The following is a 21,902-nucleotide window of genomic DNA, read 5'->3' as shown; positions in this document are numbered from 1 at the left end:
ATCAATCCTTGAATTGCAAAGCAGCGATTTGCAGCCCCGCACCCTCCGAAACTGCGGCAGACATTATATACTTCACAGCAACCTTCGGATCACTTCTATCGGAGTCTCTTCAATGAAATAACACTTCCCAGAACTTGTTTCTCAGAGTGGGATAGAAGTAACACAGATATATATATTAGTGATATCGCTCTTAGGTGTTCACAATGTCTTCAAGTTCCATAGTTTCTGGGGCATTACCGTGTTGTGTCTCGCTTCATGAACAGATCCATTATTGAATATCTCGATTCTTTCTTCATCTTCTCTGATATTCAAAATTGTTGCTTCAGCGAATGCTCCTGATTTTCTCTCACTTGCTCTCATTTGTGTCCACCCAATCCGAGATTCGAAATCGTCAGACCTGTGAACTGACAGAATGGCGGACTTGATCGATTGCAAAGGTTGCTAACTACGAGAACGACTATATGCTGGGGGAAAACAGGTTACGTGACGGAAGGGTCCCACATAAACATCCACCCCTGATTGGACGGAAAGCTGCTGTTCCCCGAGTAGTATAGTGACTTGTACGATACAATGCCAGCTAGAAGCTTTCTACGTGCATAAAGCGGGGGTAGGCATTAAGTCCCCTGTTATTGAAGCGGCATTAAATGGGTAGTTCAAGGTACGTCAGCATAGAAAAGATTTTTTGGATTCATGGTTTTGACCAAACGTAGGAGGCCTCGGCGGAAACTATGCTCTTAGACATTTTTGATACCGACATCGTGAAACGGATGAGGGTATCGAGTGCAGCCCTGCAAAAAATGCCGCTATGATGGGAATTACATGCATCTCCGAATCCGACTGTGGTGCACGCTATTGCGGACTTTTTGGGAATACTAGGCCTCCTAAAACGCTCCATTGAAAGCATCTGCCATCTCCTCGATTTCGGCTGGTCCACAGAGAGATTCATATATGCAATGCATATTATGTTGCCGACTTCCCAAGACAAAAATCTCTGCGAAGCCATGGCATCTGTCGCTGTGGACCATATCAAAGAATTTTGGGAATCTGAGACATACGTTGAGCTTGATATGACGAATCGCATGAACTTGGGTATTGCGGCCACGCTGGCTAGAGGACCGGCGAGAGCACGCCCTGTAGTTGTCGTTGACGTGGTCGTTGCGAGTCTCTTCATTAGTCCTTCTCCTGGAAGTTTGCTCTGGAAATTGAGATCTTCAAATATCTATTTCTTTAAAGTTGGTGTTTTCGCCACTTTGACTTGGACATTCTTTTCTAGGTTTGAGATACAATATTTCGAGTGTGGAAAATTGCACTGTCCACTTCTTTTTTCTCTTCCCAATGTCACAGAAAAACTAAATCATTCATCATCCAACGTTGTTCTTCGAATTCCGTGATATAAAATGACTACAATATTAACCTATCCCATTCTATCCCATCATACCTTCCTCCCTCCTTTCCGCTCACTCCAGTTGCCTCCCTGAGAAATATAACAAGGCGTGAAATTCCTCCAGTTTTTAGATCTAAATGATATAGAACGCAAGAAGCACGAGAAGCATGGAAAGCCTCAATAACGCCAGCCGGAGTTGCTCCCTCATATATTGCTGTCGGGGTGTTTGGGCAAATATGTCGTGAACATGAAGTTAAAATCGCAGAACACCATATAGACCTGTAACATGCATTTTGGAATACGTGGTGAAATAGCGATGGTGACGTAGCAGCTGCGCCAAAACAAGGCCCGGTTGAAAGGGTGAAATCAAATAAGACAAACATACAACGCCTTACGTGTCCCACAATAGGTTTGAAGCGGGGCAAATGGAAAATACATGTGTTCGTAACGATCACGGAGCATTCGTGGGGAATTATGGGTAGTTTTTGAAAGACTTTCCGTCCCCACGAGGCCAATGGTATATCCAACGGCCCAAGTATTAGATGCCGACTAAATTAGTGCCCCCTCTGACTCCACGGCTCACTCTCGTATATAGGAACTAAAGAATTCGCTTCAGACAAGGTCTCCTATCATTGAGGCCTCTAAACTCCAGCTACAGGGCCATGTCGGCCCTGATTATTTTCACCATAAGACATGAAACTCATCACATGATTTTCTGGTGTTCCCGGTCTTGTTCTTTCGAGGTTAAGATTTGACCCGAGCACAATTCCTTCAGGCGTAGTCACTGAAAATTGAGGGGTAACCTGTTCAGCTGTGTTTGCTGTTATCCCGACCCGTAATTCTCTTGGTATATTTATTAATTGTCTCTCTGGTTCTCCTGGAAGCTCTGCACGGTAGCGGTTTTCCGTATTAGCAAGCTCAGATGTAACACTCTCCCGGGACGGAACGGTCGCGAGCATTTCGGCACGTGGTATTAAATGACTGCTTTCAGTACTTGAGTTGGGATGTTCGTTGAGTGTTGCTAGTGGGCTCGCAGCCCTAGACCTGAGATTCTGATTGAGATCTGAACTACCAAAGTCAGATGTCCCCAATGAGGGAGAGTGAAAGGACGAAACCGAACTGCCTCGAAAATCAGGTGATCCCATGAGAGTGGAGGAGTCCGAAGGAACAGACTGGTGAGACATTGTAAATTGGCTTGTCGCGTCCCTGTTGGTCAATGTTCCGCTTCCATAGACTGTGAAAAATGGAGGTTAATGGTTAAGAAACTGCAAAGGGATATACGTAAAGTGGTGAAAATATCAGTATAAACCAACCTTTGTTTTTGTCCAATGGTTTATTGAATAGATTCGGAGTATCAATGAAACTCTTCTGTGGATCTACTTTGGAGTCTGCAAAGCCCATACCCGTCATTCCGTCGTCGTCGGGCGGGAGTGGAGAACTTTGGTGTTGGCTTTGCTGCGCTTTTCGACTTTTTCTCCAAAGGAAAATTAGTACTGCTAGAATAAGAGCCAGCGCCAAAATTCCCCCAACCACCCCTCCAACCAATCCACTATTTAGCTTTTTAGATGCATTGGACTCCTGAGTCGGTGCTGCTGGGCTGATTGTGGCGTTCGGTGCTGCTGATGCAGCATCTGTTGGTACACCGCCAGATGGAAGAGTGGGTGAAGGCGAGTTTGCAAAAGTGGACGAGAACGTTGTTGATGTTCTATAGGAAGAGGCTAAAATAGACGTAGATGCAGACGAAGATCGAGTAGTTGGTGAAGTTGAAGTTAACGATGACGATGCATTATTTTGCCCACCTGGGCTCTCGTCGTCAGGACATTGTGCTATTGGAGGCCCCTTGCACGGATTGGATTTGCAGCATCCGTTAAAATTGTAACATCTATAAAATTGAAACCCTGATGGGCAGTCATTTGGAGCACGACGCGAGTGAGCAGGCATCTTATCCCATTGAATGTATTGTTCCAATAAAGATTGAGATTGCGTGAAGTAGTAGCTGGTATTGGCAATCCACTAGATGAGGAGTTGAATTGGGTGAACAGTGACAGGAATTCATACATGCAGTTATTCCATTGAGGAACAACAAGCAGCCGATGTAGAAAATATGAAAGAGATAGATGAAGTGATATGATATCGCTGGCTGTGCCACCTTGGGATATCTGACTTGACTGCGTGCAAACACTGAGACACCACACAAACGCCCAAGAAGTCAGAAAGAGGAAGAGAGGAAGAGGAAGATTATCAACAGTAATAAGTTATGCTCGTTTTTTGCGCTGCAGAAATGTCAAAACACTTATCTAAGCAAATCTTTCCTTTGCCATTCAAGGTGCATTGTTTCATCCTTTCGTCAAAAATCATAGATCACAGAACTGGTTTGATTGGCATTCGAAAGTCAGGTCCCCTAGTCAGTTAGGGACTTCGGTCAAGTCCGTATGACAAACCCTCATGACCGGGGTTGTTTAGCAGTTAGTTACCATTTTAATTCCGACACTCCGTGCACGATACAACGTAAAATGCCCTGTATCCCAAGGTCTCAGCAATAATGCTCAAAAATGGGCGGCCGAAGAGCCCTGCAAGATTGAGGAATAAAATTGACACACCTTTAATACTAGCTATTCCGTCCAGACCAGATCACCCAAGAGGTCGAGATTTTCGCGTGGCTCCTTCAACTTTCTCTTTTTCAATCGACAGAACAGTTGCAGCTGAATCCTACGGCTTCCGGAACAACATCTTAAAATGGGGTCCCCAACAAAGAATGAAAATCCGACTTTCAAGGCTGTAGTTATGTAGATGCACATAAAAACCTCTTTGACACAATTTATTGTTCCTAGGTCAACGCCTCTTCCGCATGTGGGTCCATTATCGGCGAAGCCATATTAGTTACCTTACCAAATGGTTTAGGTCCAACATTAGCCATCAGTCCCATGATGATTGGCTGGATCCGTTTGAATGGCGTTATATGTGAACGCCATCTATGGATGTGCAACATCATCAGTACGTATCCGTACGTTCAAAACCAATAATGCAAGTGTGTGCCTCTGTATATCGTCGAACAGTTTGATGCTTGATAATTCCCAGCTGAACAATCTTCAGCAAATGTTCTCTATCAAAGCCCTGGATTGAGCGATTTGACACAAGGCAGATCCGCTAATGATAATGCTTGATCGAGATACAAGTCACTTTGCTTGCAAAGTCAACGCGACCCATAACATCAAGGACGTAAAGACGCAGTGTCCATTGCTTCCTTTGTTTCCTCTAGAACTTTGATGCAAGTCGAAGCCCATGACTCTTCCCATTTCTGGTTCCCAACCTTCTGAGTTACAACGCGCTACTCTGGATAGACAAAGTCACCAGCCACATCTGCAGCTGCCAGATATCGTCCTACCACCACCATCCATCCAAATCCGTAGTAAGGAACGCATTACTCCGAAATGTGCATCCCCTTCCGCTGCTTCAATATGAAGAGCAAAAGTGAAGCGGAGTAAGCATTCTCGTAGGCAGTGGCTATGCTTCCTAAGAAACTATCTGTCATAAATTTTAGCCCCCTCTAAGCCTGATTCATTCTCTTAATTCATGGATTAATAGTATCAGTATTAACCAGATAAATGCCTCTCCCTATGTAACCCTCATTCTTGAGTTAAATCATTTGGTGATTGTCTCGGTATTTGATAGCTAAGCTCACAACGCAGCATTTCTCTAGCTGTCAGAACCTTGAACTATTAGACAAAGGCCACCATAGAAGATGGCTGAGTCATAATGCTGTATGTGAAAATATACGTGTGAGGTTGTATTTTATACAGGGATTGCAGGACGAGTTCTGCCCTGTTCTCTGGGCCAACCGTTGGCTCGTCAATCAATTTTCATGATTCCCGAATTGTCGAGGAAGAAATGATGTGTTGTGATTCAAGGAGTAACTAGGCGTAAAACACCATTGCAGGGAAATACAGGAAGAATGGGTATTCATTCGACAATGATGGAATGGATATTATCTATCCCCACGCTGCGGTGCAATGTGGAATCCGGGCACGGAACGGAATAAATAAATTAGCGGGCCCTCCCAATTGCTTGCTCCCCCTTAAAAAAAAACACCAAAATTGATTCCAACCGCGAACATTGTGAAATGATTCCAGCCTGCTGCAGTTTTGCTTCACAGCTGCGAACTAAGGCACTGGCAGCATGCGGAGTATAGAGGAGATGTGACCACCAAGATTGGATGTCAGGGAATCCAACCCGCCGCTGCTCCCCTCCTAATAAGGTCCCTTGCGAGTTTACTCCGTATGAAGTATTATGATTCTTGATTCCCGGCCTATCGGTCAGGACTCAGCTTTGTTTAAGTAGAAGGGAAAGCCCGGTTACCAAATTAACGTCGACCTCTGATGGATATAAAAAGACACAAATGTATTTTTACTCCAAATAAATTTAGGAAAAAGACATACGAAAGCCCGGATTCGCTGGTGGTCACCCACCCAACTACTAACAGGCCGGCGAGTGGCTTGAGTACGGCTGAGCGGACGGGAAGCCCTATTCTCCACTCCCTATGTTCGTATGTGTTGTTCATTGCATTTTTCAACTATTTTGATGCATGACCAGTGCGATTTACTTTATTCTGGGTCTTTCTCTTCAAGGAATGATATTAAGATGCATTCCGTCGACCGTCCAAGGAAAATTGTTCAACAATGACTTTCCCAGAAATTCTTTGGCAGAACACACTCTACCTCTTTGAAGAATATCGATACCTCCTCATCACAGAAGATTCACGAAATACGACTACCTCATTTGGCTCGCCGGCACTTCATTATTGTGATAGCCATGGGTTTATTGGGCAGTGCTTGTGCTTTTGAAGCACCGATCGAATCTCTATCCCGGTCAAGTCTTTAGGACTATCAAATGAGCGTTTTACGGTACATCCCCGCCCACGTACCGAGCTATTTATCCCCAGGGATTAACTTTCTTATCAAGGGAAATGATTCTTGCCAATTACCCCATGACGCGGACACTACATCCATACTGCACTGAATCTGTGTAGTTGAATGGAGTTTAGGTCTGACCTGGTGGCGACCCACGATCAAGTTCCCCAGCCTGTACTCAACGTCAAGGTGAAATTCGATATATTCTCGTTTTACACCGATTGAGGGAGTTATGGATGCGAGAAAAAATGGTGGTGACCAGGGTTTTGCAAGGAACTCTCGCTGCAGAGTTAGACATCTATGCCCGCATTTACCTCCTCTTTAACTATTATTTGTGTGCCTTATGAAGCCGACAGGATCCCGATCTCAACAACGTGCGGGACATATAGAGACAGGAACCGATTCAATAACTCCTTGAAATGGGAGGTCGAAGGTTGGACTTTGGATTCCTACCTTACGTCTTTTGGAGGATCAGCATAGGCTCCGGTTTCTGTATTGAGATATGTAACGATACGTTGTAAGCTCTTGTCGCCAATTCCTTTTTTTAATAAAGAAGAATTTTATTTTACATCTCACACAGCAGGAAACCTCGTCGTAGATATTAGAATCTGAGAAATGAACAAAGCACCCCGCTAAAATCTCATCTTCTCATGGTAGAACAAATGATTACGATAAAACGTTGAGTGGATGCATGCGGACGATATGCAGTCCCCTATTCCCAGAATGATCAGTCAGACCCTCATGTCACGTGACTCGTTTTCCACCATATATAGCTAGTCATTCTCAGAATTAGCATGCTATCTTTACATTGATTAAGCTTGTTATTTTGTCAGGTTATGAGACTCATTTTGCATTCAAACACGGATAATTTAAAAGTTATCTTGTCAAAATTAGCAACTGCTTGCTTCATTTAAACTTTATATTATTTTAATTATTTAAAATTAAAAATATATAATTTTTATATATATAAAGTTTATAAAGTATATTTAAATCAATTAATATTATATAAAGAAAATAAAATATTATATAATATTTTAACTTATAATTTAATCTGAAAAGGAAAATATTTTTATAAAATTCTTCTTTAGAATAAAGAAATTCTTTTAAAAATAATTTTATATTTATATTTTTTTAATATTTTAATTAAATAAAAAATTGATAATAATAACTTTAACTATAATTTTTTTAATAAAATAAAGTTAAAATTAATAAATAATAAAAAATAATATTATTATTATTTATTTAAAGAATATATAGTTAATAACTATAATATTTATTTTATTATATTAGAATTTAATTATTTTAATTATTTAATATATATATATATATAATTTATAACTTATAGTTATATATATTTATTTTAATAAAAATTTATATAAAAATAAATAAAATAAATAAAAATTTAATCAATAAAAAATAATATTATAAAAATATTTTATTAAATAATTTTAATATTTAATAATAAATTAATAATAAAATATTCTTTTTTTAATTTTAAAATTTAATTTCTAGAAATAATTTTTATTTTTTTTATAAAGTTTAATTAAAAATATTATTTTTAATTTAATTTTATAAATAAAAAGTATATTTATTTGATTAATAAAGTATTTTTTCATTAATTTTTTTAATATTATTATAAAATAAAAAGTTTATTAATATATAATTTAAATTTTCAATTAAATTATAAAAAGTATATTTATATAAATTTATAAAATTTTTAATTTTTTAAATAAAATTTATAATAATTATACTTAAATTTTAATTATATTATAAAAAAGTTTTCTTTTTATATTTTATTAAAAAAGATTTTTATTTTAATTTTATTTTATATTTTATATATTAAACAATTTTTTTAAAGTTTAATTTATTTATTAAAATATAATCTTTTAATTTTTCTTTTAATATAAAACTAAAAAATAATTTTTTATATTATTTTTTATTATTTTATCTATCTTTTTATTTTATATATATATATATATATAATATAAGTTAATATTAAAGATAAATAAATTTAATAATTTTACTATTTTTAAATTATATTAAAATTTATTTAATTATTTTAAATTATATAATTTTTAAGTTTTTTTTATTATTTTAATTATTCTAAAAAATTATTTATTTATAATAATAGATCTTTTAAAAATTAGTATAAATATTTTTTTAAATTATAAATAATTTAACTTTAAAAATTATATTTTTTCAAAAGTTTAAAATAATTATTTAAATATATTTTAAAGTATATTAAAATTAAATCTATTTATATATATATATATATTACTTTTAATCTATTTAAATATAATTAAAAATTCTTTATTAATTTTTTAATTCTTTTAAATATATATATTATTTTTAAAAAAATTATTAACTAATAAAAATATCTATTAATAAATATAATTTTTTTTAAAATTAATAATAAATTTAATAATATTTTAATAATTATAATAATTATATTAATATAAATAATTAATTAATTTAAATAATATATTAAAAATATTAATAAATTAAATATTTTAATTGATACTTTTAGCTATATAACTTTAAATTTTTAAATAAAATTAAAATTAATAAATACTTAATTATAAATTATAATTATAAAAAAGTAATATATAATAATTATTTTTTTTAATAAACTCTCTTTTATAAAATCAAAAATTAATAATTATATATACTTATATTTAAATTTTTAAGCTTTTTAATTAATGTTTATTTTTTAAAAAAAATAAAAAAATTTATATCTTTTATACTTTATAATATATAATTAAAAAGAAATATTTTAAATTAAAAATTTAACTTTATAGAAAATATATATAACTTTTAATACTTTTAATGATATATATTTTATTTTTAATAAATTTTACATAGCTTTTATTAATTTAAAAATATTTAAAATATTTTTATTTGAAAAATTGATTTATATTTAATATTTACTATTAAACTTTATCAATAATATTCTAAAACTGTATATAAAAAATTAAAAAACTTTGATATTAAAATCTACTATAGTTACATTTAATGTCATCTTAATTATTAAAAAAAAAATCACTCTCAAATTAATCTGTTCAAAAATAATAAAAAAATATACTTACTACTATATAAATCAATGATATCAATCCTTCAACCTTATTATCTCATACAGAATATCATTTTCAAACATAGTTCAGACTGTATCATACTTGTTAGTTCAAAGGTCCATTTATTTTTCCTAAATGCAAGGCTTTTTACTGTGAAATTTGCTAATTGATTCATTTTGATAAAACTTCAAAGAGCTAACAGAAGAACAATGTAGTATAATAAAAGAATTCAACAGGAACAAGATCAAAAATAAGAACAATAGTTAAAGTGAAGCAGTCATCAAGTCTTCAATCATTAATGATAACATTTTTCAAAATGTGAATCTTGTGAAGATCATTACTATTTCAGCAATGCTTTGTTGAGTCACGCAATAGACATCTCATATATAGGATGGTAATGCTGGCTATCATATCACTTATAACAGAGCTCATTTTACAGCAATTCACTCTATAGATGGTCTCATGGTGCAAGTTATCAACAAAATCATTCTCAAGGTTCAAGAAATCAGTCCTGCCTCTATCCCTGTTGGGGATAGATCAATTGAATTCAACCATGTCTATTATGTGCCAGGACTCTCACCTCCACTATCCACCATTTACAACAAGTCTCCAATATAGCTCTCTTCTAGTGAAGCTATACCATGCTGCTCCAGCATGTGAGGTTCACTTTCACTCCCTTCAAGATCTTGTTCACAAGAAATGAAATTGTTCTACACTACGCGCCATCTGCGGATAATGTGGTGGATGGTCTTATCAAGCCACTGGGAGCCACTAAGTTCGCACACCGGAAGGAGATCGTAAAGTTGAGAAAATGAGTGCTCCTTTTAATGCTCTCTCCTTTTTAACTGGTTTTTTCAGGAGTATCAGGAACTTGGGAAATCAAATACGAATTATTCGAAATAAACACATAACCGATTCATCACAGATTAATCTGAGATTTAAATTGTCACATCACCGAAAGCATTGAGATTTGTTTTATTCTAAGCGAATCAGGCTATCAAATACAGCCTTTTTAACCTTTCTCTTATTACTCGTTTTCATTGACATTGACGTTAAAACAACTTGGACCAGCAGGGAAAATATACCCCACCAGTCAATCCATTTTCACTTCCTATCTTGAGAGAGCAATATCATCGATTCGTAGGATCAACTTCACCGTTTCAGCCGCGAGCTCGATCACGCTCGTGCTCACAAGTAGCGGCTGCAGGACCCTCTCCTCGGCAATATTGTCCTTAACCCCTCCACTTCGGATGCTCACGCCGGCATTTTTCTCTCCCATGGCGTGTCGGTGGTGGAGATCGGTGACCACTTTTATACTATTTAATCCAGCGTTCTCTGCAAGGGTGGTGGGAATGACCTCCATCGCGTCAGCAAAGGCTTTCCAGCATATGGCTTCCGTGCCTGTAAGAGCTCGGGCCTGTTTTGCTAGGGCCTGTGCAATTTCGATCTCAGGGGCACCGCCGCCGGCAATGAGAGCGCGTTTCTTGACAAGGCATCGAATCACGCAGAGGGCGTCGTGTAGGGATCGCTCTACTTCGTCAAGAACGAGGCTGTTTGCGCCGCGAGCTACAATAGACACAGTTTGATTTGCGGCAGCTGATCTGATGCCCGTCACTTTCGTATACCGTGATCCATCAGATTGCACTTCCTCGATCAAGTCCGCGGTACCGAGCTTGTCTTCCGTAAACGAATCGATATTGGCTATGGGCTTGCATCCCAAACTCTTACAGAGAAATTCCACTTCGTCACGTTCAATGTCCTTGACGGCCAGAATCTTCACGCGGGAGAGGAAATAGAGGGAGATGTCGTTTACAGCATCGCGAAGGATGGACTTTTGAATCAAAAGGACATTGCACTTGGTCTTGGCTATTTTCTTTACCATGTTAAGAAGATACATGCGCTCTTCTTTAATGATCTTGTCCATCTGCCGATAGTCGTTGACAACAATTTGGTTTTCCATCTGACGCCACGGTTAGTATGATGATACTTCAAGACATGAAGTCAAGGACATACATCTGGTTTGGGAGGGCTTAGTTGGAATTGGATCAATGCAATTCTAGCCTTCTCAACCCTGACTGGACCACCTGCGCTTTTCAGGACTGATTGATTCAAGATCAAACCGTCCACCATTTCGCTGTCCTCAATCGTGCCACCCACTTTCTTCACGATCCTAATATTCCGAAGGTCAGCATTCTCTGCCGTTTTCGGGTCTATCGTTTTTAGCACGGAGTCAACAGCGATTGGACCAAGGAGATTTGAATATTGGGAGACGATCTTCGATGACAACGAGGTTGAAGCGGCTTGAAGAAGTGTTGCGCGATCTGAAAGGGATATAGGATGTGACATGTCGTGGAGAATCTTAACCGCAGCTGCAGCGGCTCTTTGGAAGGATTCAGAAATAACGGTGGGATGTATTCCTATTCAGAGAGTCAGGCGTCAACATGAACTTGATTCACTAGCTAGACAGAAGGAATCCGAAGGAATCCCACCTTTCGCCAATAGTCGATCTGCAGCTCCCAAGAGACTCCCCGCAATCACAACAACAGATGTAGTTCCGTCACCAGCTTCCACATCCTGTGCGGCGCTAAGGTCCACCAACATCTTTGCGGCCGGGTGCATAACAGCCATATCTTTTAACATGGTGTTTCCATCGTTCGTCTATTATGATGTTAGATTTGTATAGTTGGAAGTTGGGGTCCGTAGAGCGTACGATTATGGTTTCTCCTTTTCCGGTTTGTATCTATTTCAGGTCAGCCTTGCTACCATCTGTCATCGTCGTAATCGTTTTTCCCGGGGTCAACTATACCATCTTATCCATCCCTCTTGGTCCCAATGACTATCTAATGTTAGCCCACATTTCTAGCCGATAAAGGGTATTTGAGAAAGCAATACCGTTCTTATGGCATCAGCAACAGCTACGATAACAATTAGTACATGGCTTTAGATAGTTTAACGGCTATAAATACCTCTAGCTGCCATGATATTGGCGGTGCGCACTGCCATGGGCTTCTCCTTATCCTATTGAAAAGGTGAGCAAATACGGGTTAAAACAGGCCATATGTGAGCGCACGAACCTTGAAGTTGCCATTTCCAGCATTGCCAGAAGAATTTAGAGCGAGCGCCATCGTGAGCCTCTATGTAAGTGATGCAGAACAAGGAGAAAGGGGGTTAATATGTGGAATGTTGGAAGGTTGTAAAATCGAGGCTAATTGAATTTCCCACGGAGATGCTTGGCGATCCTCTACACTTAGTGCGGGATGACAAGCTCCAGCCAACCTTACCTAACCTAACCACCTGTGAGCTTGATTCCAAACAGACAATATCAACAACATTCCCTCCAGCAAACATCAACTGTCTCAGTTCTTAACCTGCCTCTACTGGCTATTAGAGCAAGGACACATCTACCTTTCTTACGTGGCCACCTTGCAACCGTAGCTGCTCACCCTATCTCTAACTACCGTCTTTGCCATCGGTCATCATGCCCAGCGCCACGGGCCAGAACTGGGAGAAGTACAAGAAGAACTTTGCAGATGACGAGCAGGAAGAGAAAAAGATCACACCGCTAACAGACGAGTACGTTTCCTGCCCTTTATCTGGAGCTGTTGCTGGAATTTCGACTAACCTGTCAAAGGGATATTCAAGTCCTCAAAACCTACGGTGCTGCTCCCTATGCAGCCGCTCTGAAAAAACTCGAAAAGCAAATAAAAGAGAAGCAAACAAGTGTCAACGAGAAGATTGGTGTGAAGGTATCTTACCCCGATGCTGTCTATTTGGGTGATGATGAAGCTTATCAATTTTAGGAATCTGATACTGGACTCGCGCCGCCACATCTCTGGGATGTTGCTGCAGATCGACAACGGATGCAAGAAGAGCAGCCATTACAAGTTGCACGCTGTACAAAGATTATACAAGATGAGAAGGATCCAGAGAAAAGTAAATATGTCATCAATGTCAAGCAGATAGCCAAGTTCGTCGTGAACCTCGGCGAGCGAGTGAGTCCTACAGATATTGAGGAGGGCATGCGCGTTGGGTAAGAGATATCTATTTGACTACAATTTGAAGGACCGTTAACTGATACCATATTAGTGTGGATCGAAATAAATATCAGATTCTCCTTCCTTTGCCTCCCAAGATTGATCCAAGCGTTACAATGATGACAGTGGAAGACAAACCTGATGTGACATATGGAGATGTTGGAGGATGCAAGGAACAGATCGAGAAACTTCGGGAAGTCGTTGAAATGCCTCTACTTTCACCGGAGCGATTCGTCAGTTTAGGAATCGACCCACCTAAGGGAGCATTGCTCTACGGCCCACCCGGTACGGGAAAAACACTCTGTGCACGAGCCGTGGCCAACCGGACGGATGCGACTTTTATTCGGGTTATTGGCAGTGAACTTGTTCAGAAATATGTTGGAGAGGGAGCCCGAATGGTGCGGGAGCTCTTTGAGATGGCCAGGACCAAGAAGGCCTGCATCATTTTCTTTGACGAAATTGACGCCATCGGAGGGGCACGTTTCGATGATGGAGCAGGAGGAGATAACGAAGTACAGAGAACCATGTTGGAGCTGATCACTCAATTGGATGGTTTCGATTCCCGAGGAAATATCAAGGTCATGTTTGCTACGAACAGGCCGTCCACTCTGGATCCAGCCTTGATGAGACCTGGGCGTATTGACCGGAAGATCGAGTTCTCCCTTCCAGACCTGGAAGGACGGGCCAACATCCTCCGCATCCATGCCAAGAGTATGTCAGTTGAGCGAGATATCAGATGGGAGCTTATCTCTCGACTCTGCCCCAACTCCACTGGGGCAGAACTTAGAAGCGTGGCAACTGAGGCTGGAATGTTTGCTATCCGGGCACGGAGAAAGGTTGCGACGGAGAAGGATTTTCTAGCCGCAGTCGACAAGGTGATCAAGGGGAACCTGAAGTTTAACTCAACTGCAACATATATGCAGTACAACTAGGATTTCGCTTAATTGTACAGCACATAGCATGAGCAAACAGGGTGGAGGGAGTAACGGGGATTTTGTTCTGTACAATGGTTATGGAATGCGTATGATAATACTGGTTCTTTAAGACTTTTCTTTCTTTTTTTCCCCCCACCCTCCTCAAATTTTCGTTTCTTAGAGCAATGAAATACATACAGGCCATCAAGCACACCCCTTCACCATCGTAATTTACATAGCCCTACGAAGAATTCCTGTTTTGTCTGCTTCCAGGAGTGTCACGTGTTCTTGGGATACAGCAACGGGCTAACTCGGAATGATTACCTCTATGTGCGTTATGATTGGCTGCCGGGCCGGCTCTCTACCTCGGAAAACAAGAAAATCGCTTTTGTAAGTCTTCGTTAACCTCCACCGCAGTTGCGATTTTCTAGCTTGCAATGACTGATGCTGTATGATATCTTGTGTCAACATCCAGTCATTGCTTCGATTAGTTGGATCCCTCAGCGACCTGTTATCTGAGGCATCATGAGCTTTAGCAGCTTGCGGAGCCTGGCTCCCGTGACAAAGGTTCGCCGCTTCGCAAATTTCCAACCACCCTCGCAATCAGCGGTTGCATCTGAGCTGACCTGTTCTATCTTCCAGTTCACAAAAACTTTGAGACATCAGAGACGCCTGTTTTCTTCTTCACACCCTGCAGGTATGTCGCGGATCTACGTCACCGTTAAAGTTGCTGCCATTGACCCTTATTGAAAACAGCCCAGATATTCGCGAACCAACCGCTCCGTGCGAAAGAAGCTTCTCCATTTGCTTCGAAAAATTATCCTGTCATTGTACGTACTCCCTTTCGCCTTCAACTTAGCGTTTTGGAGGGGCGATATGTCTGATTGTTTACAGGATCATGAATATGATGCGGTCGTTGTCGGTGCTGGAGGTGCTGGTCTTCGGGCTGCCTTTGGTCTAGCAGAGGCTGGGTTTAACACAGCATGTATTTCGAAACTTTTCCCAACACGAAGTCACACTGTTGCAGCTCAGGGGGGTATTAATGCCGCTCTTGGGAAGTACGTTATTCAATTGATAAGGCTTCATCAGGAAAATGCGACAGACGTTGTGGACTAACTCCAAAATTCTAGCATGCACGAGGACGACTGGAGATGGCATATGTACGATACAGTCAAGGGATCTGACTGGCTGGGTGATCAGGATGCTATCCACTACATGACAAGAGAGGCACCCCAAAGTGTCATCGAACTTGAGGGATATGGATGTCCATTTTCACGAACAGAGGACGGCAAGATCTATCAACGTGCTTTCGGTGGACAGTCACAGAAATACGGCAAGGGGGGCCAGGCTTACCGATGTTGTGCTGCTGCTGATAGAACTGGCCACGCCCTTCTTCACACTCTCTACGGCCAATCACTCCGACACAACACCAACTATTTCATCGAATATTTCGCCATGGATCTTTTAATGGAGGATGGAGAATGCAAAGGTGTAATTGCTTATAACCAAGAAGATGGCACCATTCACCGTTTCCGCGCACACAACACTGTCTTGGCAACTGGAGGATACGGCCGTGCTTATTTCAGCTGCACGTCTGCCCACACTTGTACTGGCGACGGTATGGCCATGGTTGCCCGTGCTGGTTTGCCCAACCAGGATCTGGAATTCGTTCAATTCCATCCTACGGGCATTTATGGTGCTGGCTGCCTCATCACAGAAGGCTCTCGAGGTGAGGGCGGTTATCTCCTGAACTCTGAGGGTGAGAGATTCATGGAACGATATGCTCCAACGGCCAAAGATCTTGCAAGTCGTGACGTTGTTTCGCGATCGATGACTCTTGAGATCCGTGAAGGGCGGGGTGTTGGTCCTGAGAAAGATCACATCTACTTGCAGCTGAGCCATCTTCCTCCCGAAATTCTCCATGAGAGATTGCCCGGTATCTCAGAAACCGCATCCATTTTCGCTGGCGTTGATGTCACCAAGCAACCCATTCCCGTCCTCCCGACTGTCCACTACAACATGGGGGGTATCCCAACCCGTTACACTGGTGAAGTTCTCACGATCGATGAGAAAGGTCGAGATAAGATCGTTCCAGGTCTATATGCTTGTGGCGAAGCCGCCTGTGTGTCCGTCCACGGTGCCAACAGACTGGGAGCGAACTCTCTCCTAGATTTGATCGTTTTCGGACGTGCTGTCTCCCACACAATTCGCGACAAGGCATCACCTAGGCAGCCACATAAAGAGATCAGCGCGGATGCCGGTGCTGAGTCGATTGGCGTCCTTGATAAAATCCGAACCGCGGATGGATCTAAGTCAACAGCTGAGATTAGAAATGCTATGCAGAAAACTATGCAAACGGACGTCAGCGTTTTCCGAACTCAGGAGAGTTTGGATGAGGGTGTCCGCAAAATCAAAGAGGTTGACCAAATGTTTAATGATGTCTCAACAAAAGATCGCAGCATGATTTGGAACTCTGACCTTATTGAGACACTCGAGCTAAGAAACTTGTTGACATGCGCGTAAGTTGTATTCACGTCCCGAATCATTCGTTTTTGTTTGTTGTATTCTAACATGTCTATAGGACCCAAACCGCCATTGCAGCTGCCAACCGCAAGGAATCCCGTGGTGCCCATGCCCGTGAGGATTTCCCAGAACGTGATGACGAGAACTGGATGAAGCACACTCTGACCTTCCAGAAGGAACCTCACGGCAAAGTAGTTCTCACCTACCGTGCTGTTAACGCTAATACCCTCGATCCGAATGAGTGCAAGCCGGTCCCACCCTTCAAGCGGACGTATTAGACCAACTTCATCGCGGCAAAAATTACCTTTAGCAATGTATAAAAATTTGCATGGTCCGGATTGCCTGTTGGGCGTCCTGGAGAAGTCGTTGGAGCATTCATTCCCTCTATGTTTCATTATACAACAATTTCGCCTTTTCCCTTTTTCGGCTTTCCTGTTATTTTGAGTCACATTTCTATGTTTCCCCTTTCGTTCCCATGTTGTTCGTTCCCTCTATTTCCCCTCTCTTTTTATTTATTTATTTATTTGTTAATATTGAAGCGCATTCTTGTCGAAAATTCTGGTCAGTTATTTTTTGTTCGAATCACTCAATCAGCAGTCCATAGTTGTACCATACTCTGGCGTAAAAGTGAAAAAGAGGCAAGCGTGACAATTCCGAGAATAAAGAATTAAAATAGGTGGCAATTCTGCTAGTAGGGAGTGACTCAATTGAACATGGCGTATCTACTATATAGGCTATAAGAACCAAACTACTTAATATCAAGTCACATTCGATATTACATCCTACCGTACTTCTTTCTCACACTTTCAAGGTTCCGTCCTCCGGCCAGAAGCAAGTGTCAACGAAAAGCCTGGCTTCCTGATTAAAAGCCTTTTTAGAGAGGGTGGTTGGCATACTGAATTTTTTAATGAGTATGAATGATTTAGATGAAAGGTTGATCATCACCGTTAGGTGATTTGACCCGGTAGGTGATTAGTTACGTTATTCACTTAGTCGCTTTGTCAGCCTCACACCTTCTCTTTCTGGTGGTTTACCAACAGTTGGTTATAAAACAGATGCAAGGAATAACTCTACAAGCTCAGTTTGATACAATATTAGCTGTTGAGATATCCCGACACATACTTTGCAATTCACTCCCTTGCTTCCTGTCCCACTTCTATTCATGTGCCATAACATCACATATGGCCAACCTTTCGCTTCATGATTATGATATCATCGCAAAGCATCCTTTTAATGACCTAAATCAGCTGTGAGGTCCACTTCAGGAGGCAGAGCAAACATATGATGTCTCAGCTGATCCTCAGCATGAAATCTGCCAAAAGGCAATATCAAAACTTCTTTCTTTTTTTCTGGGGCAAGAGATAGCTCTTGACCTTCAGTTTGAAATAAATAATTGCAGTATGGCTCATGAGCTTGTAGATATCCTTGAATACATTTACAAGGGTGATTTCAACTACAACCACTTTCAATTATTGGCGCGACTTGTCATCCAAAATGCACCAGATGTTGATATTTAAAAGGCTGTCCTTGATCTCACAGTTATCATCTCATGATTGATCCTCCTACTAGCAAGTGTCCTTTTTTTCTTTTATACCATGCTAGTCAAATTCACTTCATCATCACAGAAAGACTATGAGTAGACACGCGAGTTGGTGAATATGAGAATCTTTGAAGAGATATATGACTGCACATTTCAGGATATTGAGGGCTTTTTCAACAAGTACTTTGAGAGAAAAGACTAAAGTGACAAAGCAGATACTATTTGTCAACATATGCTAGTCTCAGACAGTGATGAAAACTGAGCTCAGTTTCCTGATCCTTCTATACACAGTGATGTTCTTGTTTGATGATTTCATCTTCAAGAAGATCTTCTCTCAGAATCACATAGTATTTACTACATCATAGTGAGTAAAACAGATATTACTGATTCAAAGACAGAACAGTCAGTTGATTTTTTTCTGATAACTAGAAGCACAAGTCTTTCACAAGACAAACATGACTAGAGAGATATTCTGATAATTGATAAGCTGAAAAAATGAGAGAAGGAGATCAGAATCAAAGTCATATTGCTGCAGATAAGCTACTATATGCATGATATCTTTGCTGTTCAACTCATTTGATAATTTGTTCATATATTCACTGTCTATGAGGTCAAGATGAAGATGTGAGTGTTTGACTGCTCAGGCCTCTACAGCTCAAATATCATTGATGTTAATGTGAATTTAAGACTATTTCTTCAGATATTAGTGAACTATATTATGATGAGTAATGAGGAGCTGAGACTAAACATTTTTATTACTAGAAATGAAAATAACAGCAAATCAATAATCATCAAAGAGTCTGAATTCTTAAAGAAAATGATATTACAGTTGAGTGAAATATTTGTAAAGGGTTAAGCTCTAAGAACTAGAGGCTAGTCCTCCTATATAACAAGGACGAATTGCTTGAGAAAGGGAAGAAAAGAATGAGATGAGAACTCGAGCTTAAGCAAGCTCGCATAGCATGATCATGTGCACACATGCAAACAATGGCTAGGCTGAGTCAGCCAGCCAGAGCAAATGATGACTAGGCTGAGTCAGCCAGACAGAGCAAATGATGGCTAGGCTGAGTCAGCCAGCCAGAGCAAATCTAGGGGTTCAATCTCTTATAATACTCCTCTTCTCCCTCTTTGTTGCAGGCCTTTACAACTATTTAAAGCTCTTTTTACATCTAATTTTGCCTGCTGAGAGGCCTTCCAAGTGTTCAAGACCTTCACTTCTTGTAGAAGACTTGTGTCATTCCACATAGACTCAGCTCAATCTACTTATTTAATAAGATATTACTTTTTTCTTCAGTAGATTCATTCACTCTGAATTTTCTCAATCTCAAACTCAGATTCTTCTGAGATCTCTATAGTGAGTGACTGTCAGTCAGTTTGTCTCTGACTAGGCAGGAGATTCATCACTGCAGCATGTAGAAGCTTTACATTAAAGATATTATGAATGTTAAGTGAGACATTCAGTCAGTAAGCATAAAATTCTATCTTTTCTAGCACAGTATATTAATTGTATTTCACATTCAGCTTCTTGCACAGATGATTAGTTCTCATGTTCTCTAAGCTCAATCAGATCTTATCTTTAGATTGAAAGCTTGAAGCTGAGTCTCTTTGTCTATTTGTGTATTTCTTTTGAAATTGCTGAGCATTTGTCATTTTTACTTGAGCTTACTTTAACACTTCACAGATCTTTCTCATATAATCATCTGCAAACTCAATGAGATTATATGATGTTTCAATGAGGAGTGCATCAGCTATATCAATGAAGAAGATATGAAAAAGATGTGTTAAAAAGAATGAGCTCACATCTGTTGAGACAGCATCTCTATTATTGATGATCAGCTCTACTAGAGAAAGTCATTCACATCAGTCATTCTGTTGAAAGCTAATGTACTTGCATAGATAGATTTTCAGAGTCTGATTCATTTGCTTTGTAGCTCTATCAGTCTCTGAGTGATAGACTATGAAGAATCATCTCTTAATGCCTAATTTCTCACATACTCAAGTTCAAAATATGCTTGTGAAAGCTGATCCTTGATCTGACACTACCATCTTAGAGATGTCATGTCAAGAAATGATGTTGTGAAGAAATACTCTAGTCACTATCTCTGCATCAGTTTTCTTAACTGCTTTTAATATAATCTTCTTGATCAGTCTGTTCATTATAATCATGATGTTCATATATTCTTTAGAGCTTGATAAGTTCATGATAAAGTTCATGGAAAGCTCCTGCCACATATGTTCAGGAATGAGAAGAGACTTAAGCAGTTTTTAATGTCAATCTCTTCATGCAGTGTTTGATCTGCAAAAATGACAGTTTTTGATCATTCTTCTCACATCAGCAGCATAGTCTAACCAGTAGAACTCACATTTTAGAACTTCTGCCATTTGCTCTCATCTGAGATAGCTGGTAAGAGGTGAGTCATTAGCCTCATATACTAATCTGATTCAAAGAGGTTTAAAGTCTGGTACCTATTTATGACTTTGAAAGAGAAGCTTCTTATTTTCATTTAAAGAGCACTCAGAGATAGAGGTCTTAATGCTAAGTTCAGAAGAAAATCTGAATCTTCTCTCATGAAGAGTCTGCTTTAGACACTGCAGGATTTTGTCATTTTTGTTAGTCTCATTTCACTGAGCTTGAAGAGACATCTCAGGTTTCACACTGGCAGTGATCACTTTTAGTTTCATTCTAGATGCCAGTACATTAAACTTAAGTAGTTGAGCTTGTCTTTGCTTGATTCTCTCATCATCAGCACTCTGTGACATGTCCTGCTCTCTTCATGATAAGATGTCTGATTCAGTGTTCAACTTCTATGACTGATAATCAATTCTGAAGTTGAATCAATAGAGAATATTCATTCAATGTAGTTATGTTTTATTTAGTCTGTATGTAGTTATGAAGTATTCTAGATTCTTATAATCTATGAGAATCTTGAATTCCTTTACACTTCATAGCTCAGCATCTCATTTCTTTAAACACTCAATTATTGCTAATAACTTCTTATCATGAATCTCATAGTTATATTCTGCAGGTGAATGCTTATGAGAGAAGAAGACACATGAGTGTAGAATGCTCTGCTTATCATATTGTAGCAGCACTTCTTCTGAAGCATAATCTGAGAAGTCTGTTTTCAATATAGTCTCACAGTCAGGGTCAAATTGAAGCAGAATTGAAGCAGAGATAAACATTGATTTTAGACACTTAAAAGCTTTCTCAGCCTTGCTCATCCATAAAAAGAGAATATTCTTGCATATCAGAATTGTCAGTAAGGTCATAATCTTTGAGATATCTCTGATGAATTGTCTATAGAAATTGACAAAGCCTAAAAATCCTTGTACACTCTTAAAAGTAGTAGGTATCACCTATTTCAAAACAGCTTTAACCTTCTCTGGATTCATTCATATATTCTTGCCTACTTCAATGATGAATTCAAGATATTTTGTGCTGTTTATCTCAAACTCACTCTTTCTGATATCTATCTGCAGACCTGCTTTCTGTAGATGTATAAGTATCTTTTGTACATGCTCATGATGC

At 39.4% G+C, this 21,902-nt stretch overlaps 5 protein-coding genes and 1 non-coding gene across 6 annotated transcripts; 2 read left to right on the top strand and 4 right to left on the bottom strand.

Annotated features, from left to right (window-relative positions):
• Positions 1-614: 614 nt before the first annotated feature.
• On the bottom strand, positions 615-1,171 carry PAAG_11354 (hypothetical protein; the record flags this gene model as incomplete). Its single annotated transcript, XM_015847017.1, has 2 exons — positions 615-623; positions 707-1,171. 2 exons carry the CDS (start codon positions 1,169-1,171, stop codon positions 615-617), a joined length of 474 nt encoding a protein of 157 aa, XP_015703439.1.
• An 854-nt stretch (positions 1,172-2,025) lies between these two features.
• PAAG_01730 (hypothetical protein) lies at positions 2,026-3,325 on the bottom strand (the record flags this gene model as incomplete). The annotated part of the gene is made up of 2 exons (XM_015844426.1): positions 2,026-2,618; positions 2,698-3,325. The coding sequence occupies 2 exons, from the start codon at positions 3,323-3,325 to the stop codon at positions 2,026-2,028; spliced, it is 1,221 nt and encodes a 406-aa protein (XP_015701334.1).
• A 2,488-nt stretch (positions 3,326-5,813) lies between these two features.
• PAAG_11353 lies at positions 5,814-5,929 on the bottom strand. Its single transcript, XR_001551842.1, has one exon. It is a non-coding gene; the product is annotated as a 5S ribosomal RNA (ribosomal RNA).
• A 4,544-nt stretch (positions 5,930-10,473) lies between these two features.
• On the bottom strand, positions 10,474-12,487 carry PAAG_01727 (T-complex protein 1 subunit delta; the record flags this gene model as incomplete). Its single annotated transcript, XM_015844425.1, has 8 exons — positions 10,474-11,322; positions 11,376-11,779; positions 11,852-12,020; positions 12,073-12,102; positions 12,169-12,198; positions 12,255-12,277; positions 12,329-12,380; positions 12,437-12,487. 8 exons carry the CDS (start codon positions 12,485-12,487, stop codon positions 10,474-10,476), a joined length of 1,608 nt encoding a protein of 535 aa, XP_015701333.1.
• A 353-nt stretch (positions 12,488-12,840) lies between these two features.
• PAAG_01726 (26S protease regulatory subunit 8) lies at positions 12,841-14,328 on the top strand (the record flags this gene model as incomplete). Its single annotated transcript, XM_002796672.2, has 4 exons — positions 12,841-12,935; positions 12,994-13,108; positions 13,163-13,392; positions 13,449-14,328. The coding sequence occupies 4 exons, from the start codon at positions 12,841-12,843 to the stop codon at positions 14,326-14,328; spliced, it is 1,320 nt and encodes a 439-aa protein (XP_002796718.1).
• Positions 14,329-14,835: 507 nt separating this feature from the next.
• Positions 14,836-17,111, top strand: PAAG_01725 (succinate dehydrogenase flavoprotein subunit; the record flags this gene model as incomplete). Its single annotated transcript, XM_015844424.1, has 5 exons — positions 14,836-15,007; positions 15,067-15,140; positions 15,205-15,368; positions 15,441-16,829; positions 16,892-17,111. The coding sequence occupies 5 exons, from the start codon at positions 14,836-14,838 to the stop codon at positions 17,109-17,111; spliced, it is 2,019 nt and encodes a 672-aa protein (XP_015701332.1).
• Between the last annotated feature and the right edge of the window lie 4,791 nt (positions 17,112-21,902).

Source organism: Paracoccidioides lutzii, assembly GCF_000150705.2.
Source record: "Paracoccidioides lutzii Pb01 unplaced genomic scaffold supercont2.3, whole genome shotgun sequence".
NCBI classification, from domain to species: Eukaryota; Fungi; Ascomycota; class Eurotiomycetes; order Onygenales; family Ajellomycetaceae; genus Paracoccidioides; species Paracoccidioides lutzii.
The sequence above is the reverse complement of the archived record's forward strand: the minus strand, read 5'-3'. Positions and strand labels throughout refer to the sequence as shown.